Source organism: Orycteropus afer, unplaced genomic scaffold, assembly GCF_000298275.1.
Source record: "Orycteropus afer afer isolate SDZICR_OR568_19922 unplaced genomic scaffold, OryAfe1.0 scaffold00014, whole genome shotgun sequence".
In the NCBI taxonomy this organism is placed as follows: Eukaryota; Metazoa; Chordata; class Mammalia; order Tubulidentata; family Orycteropodidae; genus Orycteropus; species Orycteropus afer.
Window position 1 is genome coordinate 3,835,679 of NW_006921601.1, and position 16,262 is coordinate 3,851,940.

Here is a 16,262-nt window from a genome sequence, read left to right on the forward strand (position 1 = left end):
GGCCAAAGCCTGAGCCCAAGCTTGCCCCTGAGGGAAAAATAAGCCCAAAGGCCTTCTCTGCAGGCATGCTGCAGGGCCTTGAGCCACTAAGGGCTTTGAAGAGTCGTGAGCCTTAGCAGAGGCCAGCTATAGGGTACTATATCTCATCATCTCTTCCCAGTCTAGGAATTGGTGTGGGAATCAAGATGCTTAGCAGCTCTGGGTCACCTGCCTCATCAGCCCAAAGCTAGGCCTCATCTCTGATCACAGGGACCTGGTTCTGCCTTCTCTGTCTATAATATGAGCACATTGCCTCTGATTTGGCAAGTGTCACAGGAAGCGAGTTCCAGTGAGAGCAAACCCTATCATGGGGAAGCAGTTTAGTCTTACGGGAAGGGAAGTTGGGTAGACCTAGTTCAAATCCCTGCTCTGCCTCTCTGAGCTTTGGTTTACTAATCTGTAAAGCAGAGTTAATAATAGTCTCCTTACAAGGCATGTATGCAGGCTAGAGTCATCAGTAAAAAGGCAGCCATGGAGCAGGGAGTCAGGTTTTTGAAGTCTCACAATTCCCAGGGCCCTTTGGTTTCTGAACCATGCCATCACTGAGCCCACTGATTCTACTGTCTGTCCATGTTGTATCCCCTGCCCTTGTCCTTTGCCTGCTGATTGACAGAATCACATTAAGAAAGTTGTGTCCCTGAGTGGTATAAATGGTTAATGTGTTTGTCTGCTAACTAAAAGATTGGAGGGTCGAGTCTAACCAGAGACATCTCAGAGGAAAGGCTGGTGATACATTTCTGAAAAGTCAGCCATTAAAAACCCTACGGAACACAGTCCAGCTCTGACGTACGTGTGGTTGCCATCAGTTCGAACTGACTTCAGGGACAACTAGATGGGTCCAAGAGCAAGATAGGAGCAGGAGGGGTCCCTGAATCCAAGTGGCATCACTTTTATTATTTTTTTTTTCTTGGCTCACATACTGAAGTGAATCTGCCCACTCTTGCCATTAGCACTTCTGATAAGGCCTCTAAGATATGATGAACAATTTATTATTGTCTTAATAATGTTGTCTATTCTGACCCCACTTCTCAGAATCCCAGGACATTATGAACTTGCAGGGTACCAGTGTCACAAGTGGGTCAAACCCAGTGCTCCTCTGCTTCCCACCATAGGCCACAGGGCAGCCTTGACCAAAACCCTGTTAAACTGCCCTTTCGGTCGTGTCCTTTCAGACTCTGCTGAGCCAGGACCAGCTGTTGAATGACTCTCGCCTGGCCACTCCCAGCTCTGATGACTGGAGATGACTTCCTTCATGGCCGAGAGCCCAGAAAGGCACGTGTGGGGCCCCTGAGTCTTTGCTTCAGTGAGGAACTGGCACAACAGCCATCTGTGGAGCCTTGGGCTGGTGCTGGCGGGGGCATCTCAGACACGTATGCTAACAGGAGCAAAGCAGAGCTGTGGAGGCGATGTCCTAGAGATGGCCCCAGTGTCCCTATGTGTTTCCAGCCCTACTGTGCTCTTCACCTGGGACTCTGGTGGCATAGTGCCTTAGGCATTTGACTGCTAAACAGGAGGCTGGCAGTTCAAACCCACCAGCCACTCCTTGGAAGGAAGATTGGGCAATTTACTTCTGTAGTGATATCTCCTCGGAAACCCAAGGAGGGGTCACTATGAGTCAGGATGGACTCGACGGGAGTGAGTGCTCTCCACCACAGCTTTTCTACCTTTTGTATTTTTATACATGGACTGCAGACCACTTTTGTGGGGGAGGAATGAGATATTGGCATACAGACTCAATGGCTCATGCTATTCCTGGTGACAGCTGAGAAGCTGTTATACCAGAAGGGAGGGGCTGTTGGTTCATAAAAGCTCTGCTGGAAAAAAACTGTTCTGGAAAAATGGCTCCGAATCATGTTGTGACTGAGCGCTGTGAAATGGTAATAGGGTGCCCCCTACTGGGCTGCTTTGTAGGAGCATGTATTCCCATTCACTGGAATCAGTTAGGGTGAGGAGACTCAGGGTGGAGGGTGAGAACAGGAAAAGGAGCCGTGAGACTCCTTTCCTACTGTTCTGTCTGCCCTCAATTTACCTTCATCTGCAGTGCGCGTCCACTCGTTCCTAGGTGCTGCTGGGTCTCCCAGCATTTTAGCGGAGTCCCTAACACAACATGTACACACAAGCCCTCTCCCTCCTCCCAAGCTCACCAGAGCACTCTCATAGTCTGTCCTACCATCATCTTCAGATGTAATTGATTAAACAGCTTCCCTTCACTAGAGGGCCCGTGGGCACCCCAGATTCAGTATATTTCCACCACAATTTGCCATCTTCACAAACAAGCCAGTTTTCTCTCTTGTGTGTCCTATATCAGTGAGAGGCACCACCGTGCTTTGTCATGCAGGGTTAAAACTGCTCCCTCAGTGCTCTCCCCAGCAAATCAGAGGCGGATTCTCTTCACCTTCCTCCTACTGTGACTGCTCTAGTTTGGGCCTCATCTCTCATCTGATGATTGACTGCAGTTGGTCTCCTACTTGGTACCTCACCTCTCCAGTTAAGTCTTCTCAGGCATGTTCTCTACTCCCTCCCCAGGGTCACCTTCCCAAAGCATAGGACCATTTTAATTCTCTCACCGTTCTGCTCTTAACTCCTCAGTTATAGATTTACTATGTTGTTGTTGTTATGTGCCGTCGAGTCAGCCCTGACTCATAGCGACCCCTCCTTGGGTTTCCGAGGCAGTATCACTACGGAAGTAGGATTGCCCAACCTTCCTTCCGAGGAGTGGCTGGTGGGTTTGAACCGCCAGCCTTCTGGTTAGCAGTCAAGTGCCTTAGCCACTATGCTACCAGAGCTAGAAGTGAAAAATTGCAGCCCAGCATCCAAAGTCCTTTATGGTCATTCCGTACCCTGGCTCCTTCAGCTTCTATGAACCCATCATTTTAGCCAAACCCACTGCTCCTTTCAAGGAGTGTGCCCACTTTCTGCATTTAGGCTTTTGTTGCTTGGACCATTCCTTCACTATGGGATGCATTTTTTTCCTAGACCCCTTGGCATGGCCAAATCTCACCTGACAAGGCCCAGCACAGATACTACCTCTTTCAGGAAACCTTTGCTGAAGTTTCAGTTGCAGGTCCACTCTATCCCATAATGCTTTGGCCAAGACTGCGCACTTACTAGATCACCTGGAAGTTCTTCATCTCTCTTGCCATACCCACTCAACACATACTCACTGAGCACTTGCTACAGGCTGGCTCCTGTGCCAGATCCCATGGTACCAACAGGAGAAAGACCCAATCCTGGTGCTCAAATTGTTCAGACCAGTGCTCCTGTTCCCTGTCTATCCACTGGTTCATATGTGCATGTTAAGTACCTTCAATGTACCAGGCCTGGGCTAAGGAGGGGCTAGAGATTCAGACATGAATGCCAGGGTCCACCTGAAGGGGCTTATAGTCTTCTGGGGTGGGGGTGGGGGAGCAGACATGTTTAAAGCAAGTGTGCGAAAATGTTCCAGGGCCCCAGCGAAGTCTCTAGGCCTGGAAGAGTAAGTTGTCCTTTATTATTATTATTATTATTATTGGGGGCTTGTGGACAAGGACTGAAAAAACTCCACAGAAGAGATGCTTGAATTCTGAAAGATGAATCATGGTTTACCAGTATGCTAGGGAGGAAGGGCATTCTAGTAGATAGGCTTGAAACCTGTCAGCATCCTGGGACCTGCCGATAGTTTGTCAAACCAGACCAGGGTCTCTCAACCTCCATACTACATCCTGTCACTTTGGGCTGAGCAATTCTTTGTGAGGGGGTTTCCTGTGATTTGTAGGATGTTTAGCAGCATCCTTACTCTGCCCTCTAGATGCCAACACCACACATACACCCTCCCAGGTTGTGATTACCAAGTCTCCAGACATTGCCAAATATCCCTTTGGGGGCAAAACTAGCCCTGGTTGACAATCACTGGATTAGAAAATGGGGTCAGAATGGGAGGCCTAGGTAAGGAAAACTTTTCCTTCCAGATTGGCTGGTAGAAGCAAGAAAGGCCTCGTAAACCAGGTTGCTGGAGTTTATCTTAGATACAAGGAGTGGGCAGGATGCAGACTAGAGTGAAAGCAATGAAGCATTTAAAGCAGGGGACAAGCCTCCCTGAGGTCAGGATGATGTTTTACAGTGAGTTCCCAGCAAAGTATGGTTCCCTGAGTAGGGAATTCACTGAGCATGCACTAAACAGATGGGTGGATGAACGCTAGCTTGCTCCCCCATCCCCCCACCTCCCATCCCCTTGTAGGCCATCTGAGACTATCCCTGTTTGGATATCTGGGGAGCAAAACATACCTGTACCTAAGAAGGCTCCCTAGAACTGTATCCCTCTGTCCCCTTCCTTCTCTCTCTGACACACATACACCACGAGTAGACAATCCAGTGACGCCAGGTTTCAGCATAGCTGCGTTTTTGTGAAAAGGGAATGACTTGGAATCAAACAGACCTAGCTTGAAGCCAAGGAGCTCTGGTAGCACTGTGGTTAAAGCATTGGACTGCTAACCAAATGGACAGTGGTTTGAACCCACTGGCCACTCTGTGGGAGAAAGATGAAGGCCATCTGCTTCCATTAAGATTTACAGCCTTGGAAGGCCTGTGGGGCTTTCTACTCTGCCCTATGGAGTAGCTGAGTTGGAATCAACTCAAGAGCAGTGGGTAGTGGTTTGAAGCCCAACTCTGCCACCTACTGGCTGAATTAATTCCTTAGTCTCTGTGGTAGTTCAGTTTGTGTGTCAACTTGGCTGGGCCTGGTTGAGTGGTTGGGCAGCTGGATGTAGTATTCCCCAGGATGATACTGGTAATCAACTCCATGGTGGAATCTACTGTGAGTAGCTATGTAGCTGCATTAGGGATATGGTCTGCTTCCTTTATACAAGCAGAAGCCTTGGGAAACAGTCTCTAGTTTATGGCACACTTGGACTCTGCATGTAGCCATGTTGCTGTTCAGCAGCCTGCCATGCTCTGCCGAACTTGGGACTTACAATGGATTTGAATTAATGGCCTGCAGTGTGGTTTGGTAACATCAGGACTGTGCCATTTTATCTGTTGACCTTGGGCTTCTTAGCCTCAGCAGTCAGAAGCTGCCTGAGTGAAGAAAGCCTCTAGCTTCAGTGGTTTTGGAGCAAGAAGCAGAGCTGAAGCCCAAGGTTGAGGGGCTTTTGCACAGCCCCTAGAGCCTGGCACTTTGAACTCGGACTTCTAGCCTCCAAACTGTAAGAGAATAAACTCCTGTTTGTTCAAGCCCTCCCATTTGTGGTATATTCCTGTCAGAGTGGCACTGGGTAACCAGAATAGGCCCATACACAAAAGAGAGGGGTACCAATGTGCATGCCCAATGCATTAATTAGGACGTCCTTTTGAAAACATTGCAGTTTAACATGGTGAAATTGAACTCTTTGAAACAGATAAAAGGGACCAGACAAATATGTTAAAAACACAGGATGCGTTAGTACGTGAAAATCATGTCCTTGGTATAGCCCAGTTTCTCCAGGTTAGGGAGAGCTGCTGTCTGGATCAAGGGTGGTGGGCCACACACCAGGATAAGTGTGGACTCCTCAGGAGGAGGGAGGTGCTCCTTGATCATGTCGGCAGTAATGAAGCCTGAGTCGTACGTCCAGCCTGAAATTAAGCAGAAGCAAAAGAGAGCTGTAGGGGCAACAGGTCAGGTACCTCATGCCCAGGCCCCTGTCCTCCCTCCCTAAAACCAAGCAGAGGGAGGCAAGGCTGCTCTACAAAGGCTTGGAAGTCTGCACTACTTACTGTTCCCTGCAGAAAACCTGCAAGTAGAGGATTTGAGTCATAGGCAGTCCTCTACAGTACTTACCCCAGTTCCCAGGCTCACTGCTGGGACTCTGGGGTCCCTGGAAGCATTGACGAGGATAGAGAACAAGACAGAGAGGTGGGATGTACCAAAGTGTGGTGTGGGATTTGTAGAAACACCCAGTCAGGTGGCACCCTCTGCTGAGTAGCAAGCTGTATGACAAGACTGGTTCAGCTTGATACTGAGTGGGAAAAGTGCATCTGAAGGGTGTGGTGGCCATGTGGTATACAGTGGGCATGATGGTTGCTGGGTGCTTGCTGGGGTTTTAGTGGCTGCCTGGGAATCAGTATGTGAGGACTGCTGTCTAGATGAAGTGGGTGGTGAAGGATATGGTGGCTGTGAGCAGTACTGTGAGGGGGGAGAGAGGACAGTGGCCATTCTGGGTACTGGGTACAGTGTGTGTGATGGTTGTGTGGACTACCATGTAGTGTGCAGTAGGGAAGGGCCGTGCATTGTGGCCCAGTAGGGCATTAGCCCTGTGTGTGCACTTTAGTGCAGTGTGGAATGCTGCTGAGGTAACAGACACCTGATTTTGACTGCCTTCAGAAGCAGATCATCCTAAATCCTCTCTCCCTCAAATTCCTACATTTCCCATGTGAAAATAGAGCCCAAGGCTTCAGACTGCAAACCAAACCTGTTGCCACTGAGTCAATTCCGACTCATAGTCAGGCTCCAAACCCACTTCTAAAAATAAAAAAGAAAGAAAACAGGTCAGGCCACTGAGATGGGTCAAGGGTTGGAGCTGACCCATGGTAGGGACAAAGGGGACCATACCAGTGGGAGGCCTGTCCAGAGTATACCACAGCTTGAACTTGTCTGAATGAGTTCTGGAAGTTTCTTCAAGCTCCATTCTTACCAAGATATCCTCCTCCGTCTAGAAAAGCAGCAAAATTAGGTAAGTCCTCCAGGGATATCCTGCTTGCTCCCCATATTGAGCAAATCCATCAGTGCTCTCCTGCCCAAGCTTCCTTGGCCTGAGTGCCTGCCAAAGACTTCCACAGGCAAATGAGAGTTCTGTTCCTGCTCCTCTGAACAGCCCTGTCTCTTGTGGATGTAGAAACTGGAAGAGTGTAGGTTCCTGCAGAGCAGGAGAGACCAGCCTCCAGCTGGAGGGACCATGGCCCAGCACAGGCCAGGAAGGCTTCATTCAGAGGTCCTAGCTCTACCTCCCACACCTGCACCAAGCACAAAGCATGCCAAACCCAAATGAACAAACTTAGTGTGGGTGCAGGATCTTCTTCAGTGAACATAATGGATAAGAAGCAATATGGTAGAAGAGTACTGAAGACAGAGGAAGAGAAAAACAAAGTCCCAAACCTCATTTGGAGAAAAAGGAACCAAACCAGAAGATGCTTGTCATGGGCTCAGAGATACTGCAGAGAAGATCTGGATCTATTAAAATGCCTCCTGATTCTTGTCCCAATAATTCTACTTTTAGGCTTCTGTTAGTAAGCTAAAAGTAATCAAGCCTAAGGACACAAGTACTCATCACAGAGTCATTTATAATCATGAAAGCGGAAAACCACCTGAATGTAGGAAAATATTTGGTAAATGATAGTACAACTTGATATATATTAAAATATGTGTAGAGTTTTAATGATAAAAATGCCTGTGTGAATGAAAAAATATATATGTAATTATAAACATACAGCATATATAAGAAAAAAGACTGGAAAATATGTAAGAATAATTTATCAGGGATAGAATTATGGGAGATTATTTTCTTCTTTATGTTCCACATTTCAAAATTTCTACTCAGGGATCTGATTTTATAGTCAGAAAAAAATTAAATGTGTTTTAAGGAAGGAGAGAAGAAACAGTAATCGAAGTTGAGGTAACAGAAGAGTTAAAAAATGTTTAAAAAGAAAAAACCAAAAGCAGGCCTTTTGGACTCAGCTTCTCAGGCTGCCAGCTGCCCTTGTAGCACCCACTAAGGATTCCCTCGGCTGCAGGTCCTGGTCAGCAGACCTCACTCAATGAGAGGAATGAATGCAGAGTCCCTGCTCAGCAAATATTCCACCCTCCCACTGCCCGCTCAGGGCCAACTCAGCAGAACTGACCTGGTTGGCAAAGATGAGGGACATCCTGGTCTCGTCCTTGGGGTTCCTGGTGATATGGCGTATGAGCTGCAGCATGGGTGTAATCCCTAGAACACAGCGGGCAGGCCAGCTTTTCCCCCTCTGGTGCCCACAGTCCCTCCCAGAAACAACTGACATTTTCTTGGGCCCAGCTACACTTTTCCAACTCTAGCTCCCAGAATTCAAAGTGGAAAACAGCCCTGCATTTTGTTTTCCCCTTCTAATGCACCAATAGATCCAAAGCCCTTCTCATCTTAATATGGCAAGAGGGAAAGCAGGATGGCTAGGAAATCAGAGCTGGGTTTCACTCCCAGCTCACTAACTGTTGAATCATTTCCCTGTCTGCTATTTTCTCACTTGTAAAATAAAATTAGTGAGGAATAAATGTATAGTTTTGAAAGTACCTACAGTACCTGGCATATCATCAGTGCTCCTTAAACATGTGTTCTCTTTCAGGTGTTCAGTTCAAGGGATGGGGAGAGTCAGGTTTGAACTAAATCCAGGAGCCCTTGGGGGACCGTGGATGATCCTGCCCCATCTGGCCCCACAAACTCCTCTATGTTCCTCAACCTGACTTGAGAGGCTCACAGCTTCCTAGCAGCTTCCATGTTGGTTGAGTGGAGCAGGGCACACAGGGTCAGCTGCATGGCCTGTCACTGACCCTGAGTTCCCACCCACAACAGCTAGGGCAGCAATTGCTATGGCCACATGACTCCAAAGTCAGAAAGGTCTCAGGGCCCACCCAGTGGATGAAGCTCCCAGATGGCTCTTACCAGTGCCCCCAGCGATCATTCCCAGGTGATGGACCAGTTTTTTTTCAGGCTCGCTTGTTTTGTCTGGTCTGACTAAAAGATTCCCTGGAAACACAGAGGATGCTTCTGACTTCTGCGGCCCTTGCCTGACAGTCTGCAAAAGATCACTGCCTTTCCTGGGAGGTCCCTGAATCAAGTCCACCAAAGAATTGACTGTACTATTTTAAGCCAAAGAAGCAGTCCAGAGTTGCCGCTTCAGCCAGCCCCAATGCACTGGTTCCAAAGTGGGGACAGAGGTGGGTCTCCTCAGGGCATCTTCTTACAAGGGAAGAGAAAGGCAAGCTGAAGTTAATATGAGCCTCACAGAGCACTCTCAAACACCTGCAGCAGAGTGAGTGAGTGTATGAATATGAGAATGGAATCCATCCATCCATTTTTCAGTACTATTAGGTGCCTCTTATATATTAGGTTTATACTAGACATACAGTGATAAGGAAGCTTACAGTCTCAAGAAGTGAATGCGTGAATGAATGATAGGTGTAGCTGTATATGTGTGTGAATCAGTGAATATATGAATGAAGACTTTAAGGACAAGTCTATATGACTCAAATCTCAAGTTTTCTAGATCAATGGAACCACCTGGGAACTTCTCCCATACAGAAGGAGGCCCAGTGTGAGCCCTCCAGTACCTAGACCATGGTAGAACAGGCGTCCAGTTGGCCCTCGAAAAAGGATGGTGTCCCCTATTTTCATGTTTTCCAAGTATTGAGTCATCTTCCCCCCTTCAGGATGGTTGGGGTGTACATTTTTGAAGTAGATCTGAAAGACAAGGCCACATGGTTTTTATACCCCCAGACCTGAGGTCACAGCTGCAATCAACTTGAAAATTTATTTGCCACTGGAAATTATGTCTAGAAAGTCCTCTGCTATCACAGTTGCTGCAAGCAATCCCTGAAGACACTATGAGACAAACTGTACCTCCACTGTTAAATGACACTGCTGGAAAACCCAGCCATGGACACATGTTGGACATTCCTCAGAGAAGAGGCACTGCCCCTTCTACTCCGCCACCCCTGGCCCTCAACAGGCTCTGTGAACTTGCAGCTGGGACACTGGTGATCATCATTTACCTTTATAATTAAGTCCACAAAGCCTTGATCATCATCACTGGAGACAGGGGTGTAAGCCCTGATCACCAAGTCATCATCAATTTTGGCCAAGAGGTGGACATAGTTACCTACAGAAAAGGCATCAAATGTAAGTCTGTGCACGGCCTGCCTAAAGACGACCCAGAAACCCCGTAAGTACTGAATGTCAGTGAGGTGGGCACACAGGACAGTAGGGTGGATGGTGGAGGGAGGAGATCAAGCATGGCAGGAGCCCAAATTCAGGATCTGTGTTCTCAGCCCAGCCTTGTCACTCAGTGTAGTACCCTGGACAAGTCACTTCACCACTCTGGGTCTTAGTCTCTTCATATGTAAAGTACAGATGATAAACCCACTATGCATGTTATATAGTTGTGAGCTTCTGATACAGGGAACCTACTGTCAATGTGTGCTCACTGTGTCAAAGTACTCTGTGGAGCAGGAAGAGAACTGAAGTTTGGAAGGGAAGTATTAAAAACTACAGGAAAAAAATGTTTTCTTATTAAAGCAAAATCTGTTGCCTTACCAAATTCATTTCTTAAACTGGATGTATCACTGGGATTTGTGAATAAATCACAGATACCTCATCTGTATCCTAGTGCTTGGCACACACTAGGCCTGGGCTCATGAATACTTCAGGGCCACCAGATCTGGACATACATGGACCAGAAGTTTGAGCAATAGCAGTGGGTCTTCCTGGCCTGTGGTGCTGTTGAGGGGCAGCAGTGAAGTTTTGGATCATGTAATTCTGCCCCTCCAGGACAGAAGTGACTGGTCCAGGTATGTAGCCACAGACCTATGATCACAACTATATTCTAGCATCATGATGGGCTGGGCTTTCCAGATTTCTGTTGGATCTAAACTGGAAGACCTAAGGGACTAAGGTAAGTAATAGAAGGAAAGAGGCTGCAGTTAAAAGATGCTAAGAGCTAAAGAGAAAGCTCCTTGCTAGAGTTTCCAAGGGAATAGAAAGTGTAGGCAACAGAAACTGACAAAGGAGGATGGAGCAGATATGCAGAAAGAAGAGAGCTAATAGGAAGAGACAGAAAGAGAGGAGAACAGGAAGGGGGGGAGAGAAAGTGGGGAGGTGAGATATAGAAGTACAGGTCCTTCAATTTGTGTTAGGATCATAATCCAAAGTCTTTGAGGAGGGCTTGAGGCCTGAGACACAAATACTCTGGTTTAAGAAAGGCTCAGTGACTCTGATCATGGCCTGGCTGACCACCAGGGATACCCAGGAATAAATGCTTAAGGCACTTTCCCTCCGAATGTGAAACTGGAAACCTGGAAAGGCTCTTTTGGATGCAGCCAATCTAGGCCTGGCCTGGATGTGTCCCTAGAGAATAAGGACTGCCCTGGCTTGATCCTTCGGGCCCCATCTCTGAGCCCTCATAGCAGACTCCCAGAAGCCTCTAACTTACTTTGTCCTGCTAATTTTGTACTAGCTACACCAGGACTTAGGAGAGAATGATCCAAGATATGGTTTTAAGAAATTCTATTGCTCAAGAGTTTGTCACTCTTTTAGGCTTTTGGCCAAAGGACTGGCTCCACAGGCCAGGCAAAGGGCTGGAAAGCAGCCTGACACAGAACTCTCATGGATGCAGAGGCAGAAAGGAAGCAGCAAGGAGGCTCAGGGATCCAGCTGGCTGCCTGGTGTGTAATTTCATCACCTGATATAGGTGAAGTCAAGGTTATATCCTGTGTACACAGGGCAAGTAGGCCATGTGATGATCTCTACCAGGCAGGCAAGCCATACTAGCAGCTTGTACAGAACTTCTCTGGAACTCCAGGTTCTGGGTCTAGCAGAGGTTTTCCACCTCACTAACTTCAGTGAGAAATGGGATAACTCTGAACTCTATGATACTAGGGTTTGTTTTCACTAGAAACCACATGGTGAATGGGAGAAGAGGCACCTGACTTTTAGCCTCCAGAACTTGTAAGAAAATAAATTTCTGTTCTTTAAAGCCAAACATCTGTGGTATTTGTGTTACAGCAGCCCTATGAAACTACTGTGAATCTACTATGTGCATAGCACTTTTCAGTTTCTAAGTTTTCACATTAATCAATCGCTTTCTCTTCACAACAACCCAACAGGCTGGGAAACTGCCATTTCATAGACTGAGGCTCAGGTTCAGGGACTTGCCTAACATCTCCAGCAAGAAGCCTTAGTTGATATCTTTGACTTTCTATCTCAAGGCTCACCTGACTCTATGCTGAGATACTACTTTTGTGTGGGTCCAAACTGAACAATGAGAAAAGTACCTCCAAGCCCACCTTCCCACCCCAAGCTCATATGGCTCTGGAAGAGTGTTGCGGCAACTTTCTACACCTCAGCTGTGTTTCTGCTAGGAGCAGAGGGCCCAGCCCTGCAAAGGCCCCAGTCCTGAAGGTGACACCAAACCCCGCTCACCTACAGGGAGCCCTAAGACATGGTCCATCGAGGGCAGTCCAAAGCGAAACCTCCGGGTGTTGTGGCTTATTTGCTAATAAAACAGAAAACACAGAGGCAGGCTCTGTCAGCTCTCTAGAAAGCCTGTGAGTAGCTCATGCCAGGAAAGGAGCTTCATTTGGTACAACCCAGCACACACACACAGGATAGAGGGGAGCAAACCTAAGGTCATGAAATGTTTGTCTAACTGCCCAGCCTTTCCGGCGGGCACATTCCCCAAGATCCTTGCTCCCTACTGACAGGAGGGACAGGGTGGGCCAATCCATTACCTCTTTCTCAATCAAGGGCAGAGGGTACTTGGTTTCAGGGTCCTGTAAGGTAATAAGCTTTCTTCTTCTTGAACTGTTGTTCTTCAAGGCCAACATGAGCACCGTCAGCCCAATGACAGCAATGGCGAGAAGCAGGGATGGGTCCTGACCAGACACAATGTAAGCACGGCAGCTCAGGTCGTGCCCACTCTTCAACAGGGCAGCGCTCAGGTGTAGTGACCCCTCCCACATCTAAGTCCTGATGATGAAGAAGCTAACATATGCCTGAAGGGAACTAGGCAGAAGGAAAGGTACTGAAAGAGAAAGCAGCAGATGAGCCTGTGGTGAACCAGAGGCAGGAAGGTCAGGCATCCGGGACCTGGCCAGGCAGATGGTGACGACGATCACCAGAGCCCTTCAGCCTATCTGCCTTCATCTGGGCTACACAGAAAAGAATCCCTTTCTTGAAGTGGAAAGGGTGAGGACCAGTTTTTGCTCCCAAGTCATTGCTTCTAAATACACGATTTAGAATGAAGACCTCAAACCCCAAGGGTAGAATTGGGGCTGAAGGCTGTGAGATGGGCACTTCCGCCTCAGCTGTGGCTGAAAGCAGGCCTGGGGATAGGGTTCATCTCCCCCCCTACACACACACTCAGGCCTGGCTAGGACAGGGGTGAGGGTGAGTAGTGCTCTGTGACCTCAGCGCCTCCCAACACTCTTCAGAACCAGCGAAGGAGGCCTAGGCACTCACCTGCCAGTGCCTTGACCACCTTCCATGCATTCGTGCCCCAAATCCCAGCTACCCAGCTCTCTTGGTTCATTTCCAACCCAGCCAGATCCAGGGCAGATTCAAGAGATGCCCACCTCACCCTCTGCACGCTGGTATGTGTGTGTATGACCCTCTGTGCACGCTGGTATGTGTGTGTATGTGTGTAAGTCTGCATGTAAGAGAGTGTCTGATTCCCCACCCTCTCTGCACGCGCGCGTGTGTGTGTGTGTGTGTGTGCATATAAGAGTGTGTCTGATTCCCTGCCCTCTCTGCACGCGGGTGTGTGTATAAGTGTGTGCATGTAAGCGTCTGCACGTGGGGGGGGTGTGTGTGTAAGTGTGTGCACGTAAGCGTGTGTATGATTCCTTGTCCACCTCACCATACCTTCTGCAAATTCTGGTACCCGCCTAGCCTGGCGTGCCGACCAGCTCCCGCTACTCCCTCCCCGCCCCTCGGGGGTCCCAGACCACTTGCCCCAGGCCCGCATTCCGTTTGTCGACTGCCCGTCGGTCTTTCCTTAGCTCTTCCATCTGGCTATCACCGCCCCCCCCACACACACCTTGTTCTCTCCCCCTGGCCTTCCTGACCCGGCGCTGCTCCCGCCGAACCTACCCGGAACGAGACGCCGAACATGCCGTCGAGTCGAGTCCGGCTGAGGAGGCTGGTGCGCTTCTCCCACGTTGGTCCGCCGACTCGTGGGCGCCGCCCTGCAGCTCCGCCTGGCGGTCAGGAGAGCTTCGCACACCCAGGCCCTGGACGCAAGAAGCCGGCAAGGGGCGGGACCCCAGCGGCAGCCGGACCAGCGGGGCGGCTCCAACTCTGGGGCTGACGCACCTCTCCGAGTGGAGCTTGGTCGGAAGGTTCTTTCTCTGGTGAGTGTGACCCTCCTCCACCTCTGCCTCAGGACCGCTCTGAGTTCAGGGGCTTCCACTGCTTCAAGGAAGCCCGGCGGAGAGCTGGGAGGCTTCTGAGTTCCTGGTGAAACATCCCTTATTTATCAAATGGCACCCTCCCCACCCTGGTTCTCTCCCTTCATACTCAGAGCAGCCACGACTGCGTATCCGTCTCCTCAGCTTGTTTAAATTGTGGCACAATTGGAGAAAGGGGTATCTGAGTGACTAGGAGGAGCCCAGTGCCGGTAAAGGAAATGGGAATTCAGCTCTGTTCGGAGAGTACAGGTAATGAACTCCGACTCTGAGCCTGAGTGGAAACTGGGGGTGTGATAGAGTTAAAGAAGACATTCACTCAAACGGCTCATTCATTCTTTCGTTCACTCACGATTGGTAGAGAAATAACAAGTACCGACACTGACCCGATGGGAGGCGGTTATGGGGGTTCTTCACGGTGCATTTCAGAACCTTGGTACCCCTCTCCCCTCCCCCCATCAGTTCTCGGATTGCCAGCCTCTTCCTTGGCCTGAGACAGAAGCCAAGAAACAGATTCCCACCCCCACCGCCCACCCACACTACCTCGCTTGCGCATGCGTGTGCACACCTTCCCACACCTGCAGGGTGCCAGAATATTATAATGTCAACTATCTTAATTTTAGATCTGGTGGCGTAATGCCTAAGGCATTTGACAGCTAACCAGAAAGCTGGCGGTTCAAACCCACCAGCCGCTCCTCTGAAGGAAGATGGGGCAGTCTACTTCCATAGAGATACCGCCTCAGAAACCCAAGGAGGGGTCGCTATGAGTCAAATTCAACTGGAGGGTAATGAGTTTGGTTTTGGTTTAATAAGTATAAAATTATGTCCTTTGTAACTTAATTTGCTTTGCTTGATTGCTAATGAGAATGAGCATCTTTCATATGTTCTATTCCAGCTGAATATTTTTTTTTTAATCCAGAAAAAAAAAAAAAGCCTATTCATGATTGACTATTTTTCTATTGAGTTGGATTTTTCATACTTATTTTTAGGGGTCATTTATATATATTTTAGATATCATGTTTTTGTTTTCTCTCAGTTTGTAAGTTTTCCTTCCTTTCTTTGTTGGTTATGTCTTTAGATTAATAGAAATTTGTAATTATAATGTGGCCAAATTTATCAATCTTTTTTCTTTATGGCCAGTGCTTTTTGTTTCTTGCCTATTCTTCCTTATCCAAGGTCATAAAGCTATTGTGTATTTTCTTTGACAAGATTTAAAGTTTTTTTTTCTTTCACATTTAATTCTCTCAACCATCTGGAATTGATTTCTCTGTGTGATGTGAGGCAGGGATCCAACTAAATTATTTTCATATGGATAGTATGTTTCAGTAACATTTACTGAATTGCTCATACCTAGCTACTAGCCTGCAATGCCACCTCAGTTGCATCTATATCAGTTATCAGTTTTCATGTATGTGTGAGTCTGGTTCTGTCCTCCCTGTTTCCTTCCATTGATCTAGTTGCCCAGCCTCAGGCATTTTGACTGCTGATCAGAAGACTGGAGGTTCAAACCCACCAGCCACTCTGCAGAAGGAAGACTGAGCAATTTACTTCTGTAAAGATTTACCACCTCGGAAATCGAGTGAGGGTCGCTATGAATCGGAATCAACTCAATGGCAGTGGGTTTGGTTTGGCTTTGGGTTTGGGTTTGGATTTGACTCATAGCCACCCCTCCTTGCGTTTCTGTGGTCGTATCTCTACGGAAGTAGATTGCCCAGTCTTTCTTCAGAGGAGTGGCTGGTAGGTTTGAAACTCCAGCCTTCTGGTTAGCAGTCAAATGCCTTAGGCACTATGCCACCAGAGCTCCTAATTATAATAGTTAAATAACAAGTGTTTATATTTCACTCATACGTTCTTCAGGTCTCAGCTCAAATATCACTTGCTTAGAGATACCTTCTCCATTCCCCCAATGTTAATTACATGTACACATTACATTCTATTCGTACCTTTTACTTCAGTGTGTGTTATACATCTTGACTTTTTGATTATGAAATGAATGATTCTCAGACTAAGTTGGAAGTTTCATTATGGCAGAGATCCTGTTTCCTATGGCTTATCACTGTGACTATCA

General features: G+C 48.0%; 1 protein-coding gene across 1 annotated transcript; it reads right to left on the reverse strand.

Moving 5' to 3' along the window:
* Window positions 1–5,452: 5,452 nt before the first annotated feature.
* Window positions 5,453–13,901, reverse strand: LOC103210683 (NADH-cytochrome b5 reductase 2). The gene is made up of 9 exons (XM_007956601.1): window positions 13,881–13,901; window positions 12,521–12,664; window positions 12,213–12,285; window positions 9,788–9,894; window positions 9,347–9,476; window positions 8,679–8,762; window positions 7,888–7,973; window positions 6,602–6,701; window positions 5,453–5,625 (listed from the first exon to the last, which is right to left on the reverse strand). Exons 1-9 carry the CDS (start codon window positions 13,899–13,901, stop codon window positions 5,453–5,455), a joined length of 918 nt encoding a protein of 305 aa, XP_007954792.1.
* Between the last annotated feature and the right edge of the window lie 2,361 nt (window positions 13,902–16,262).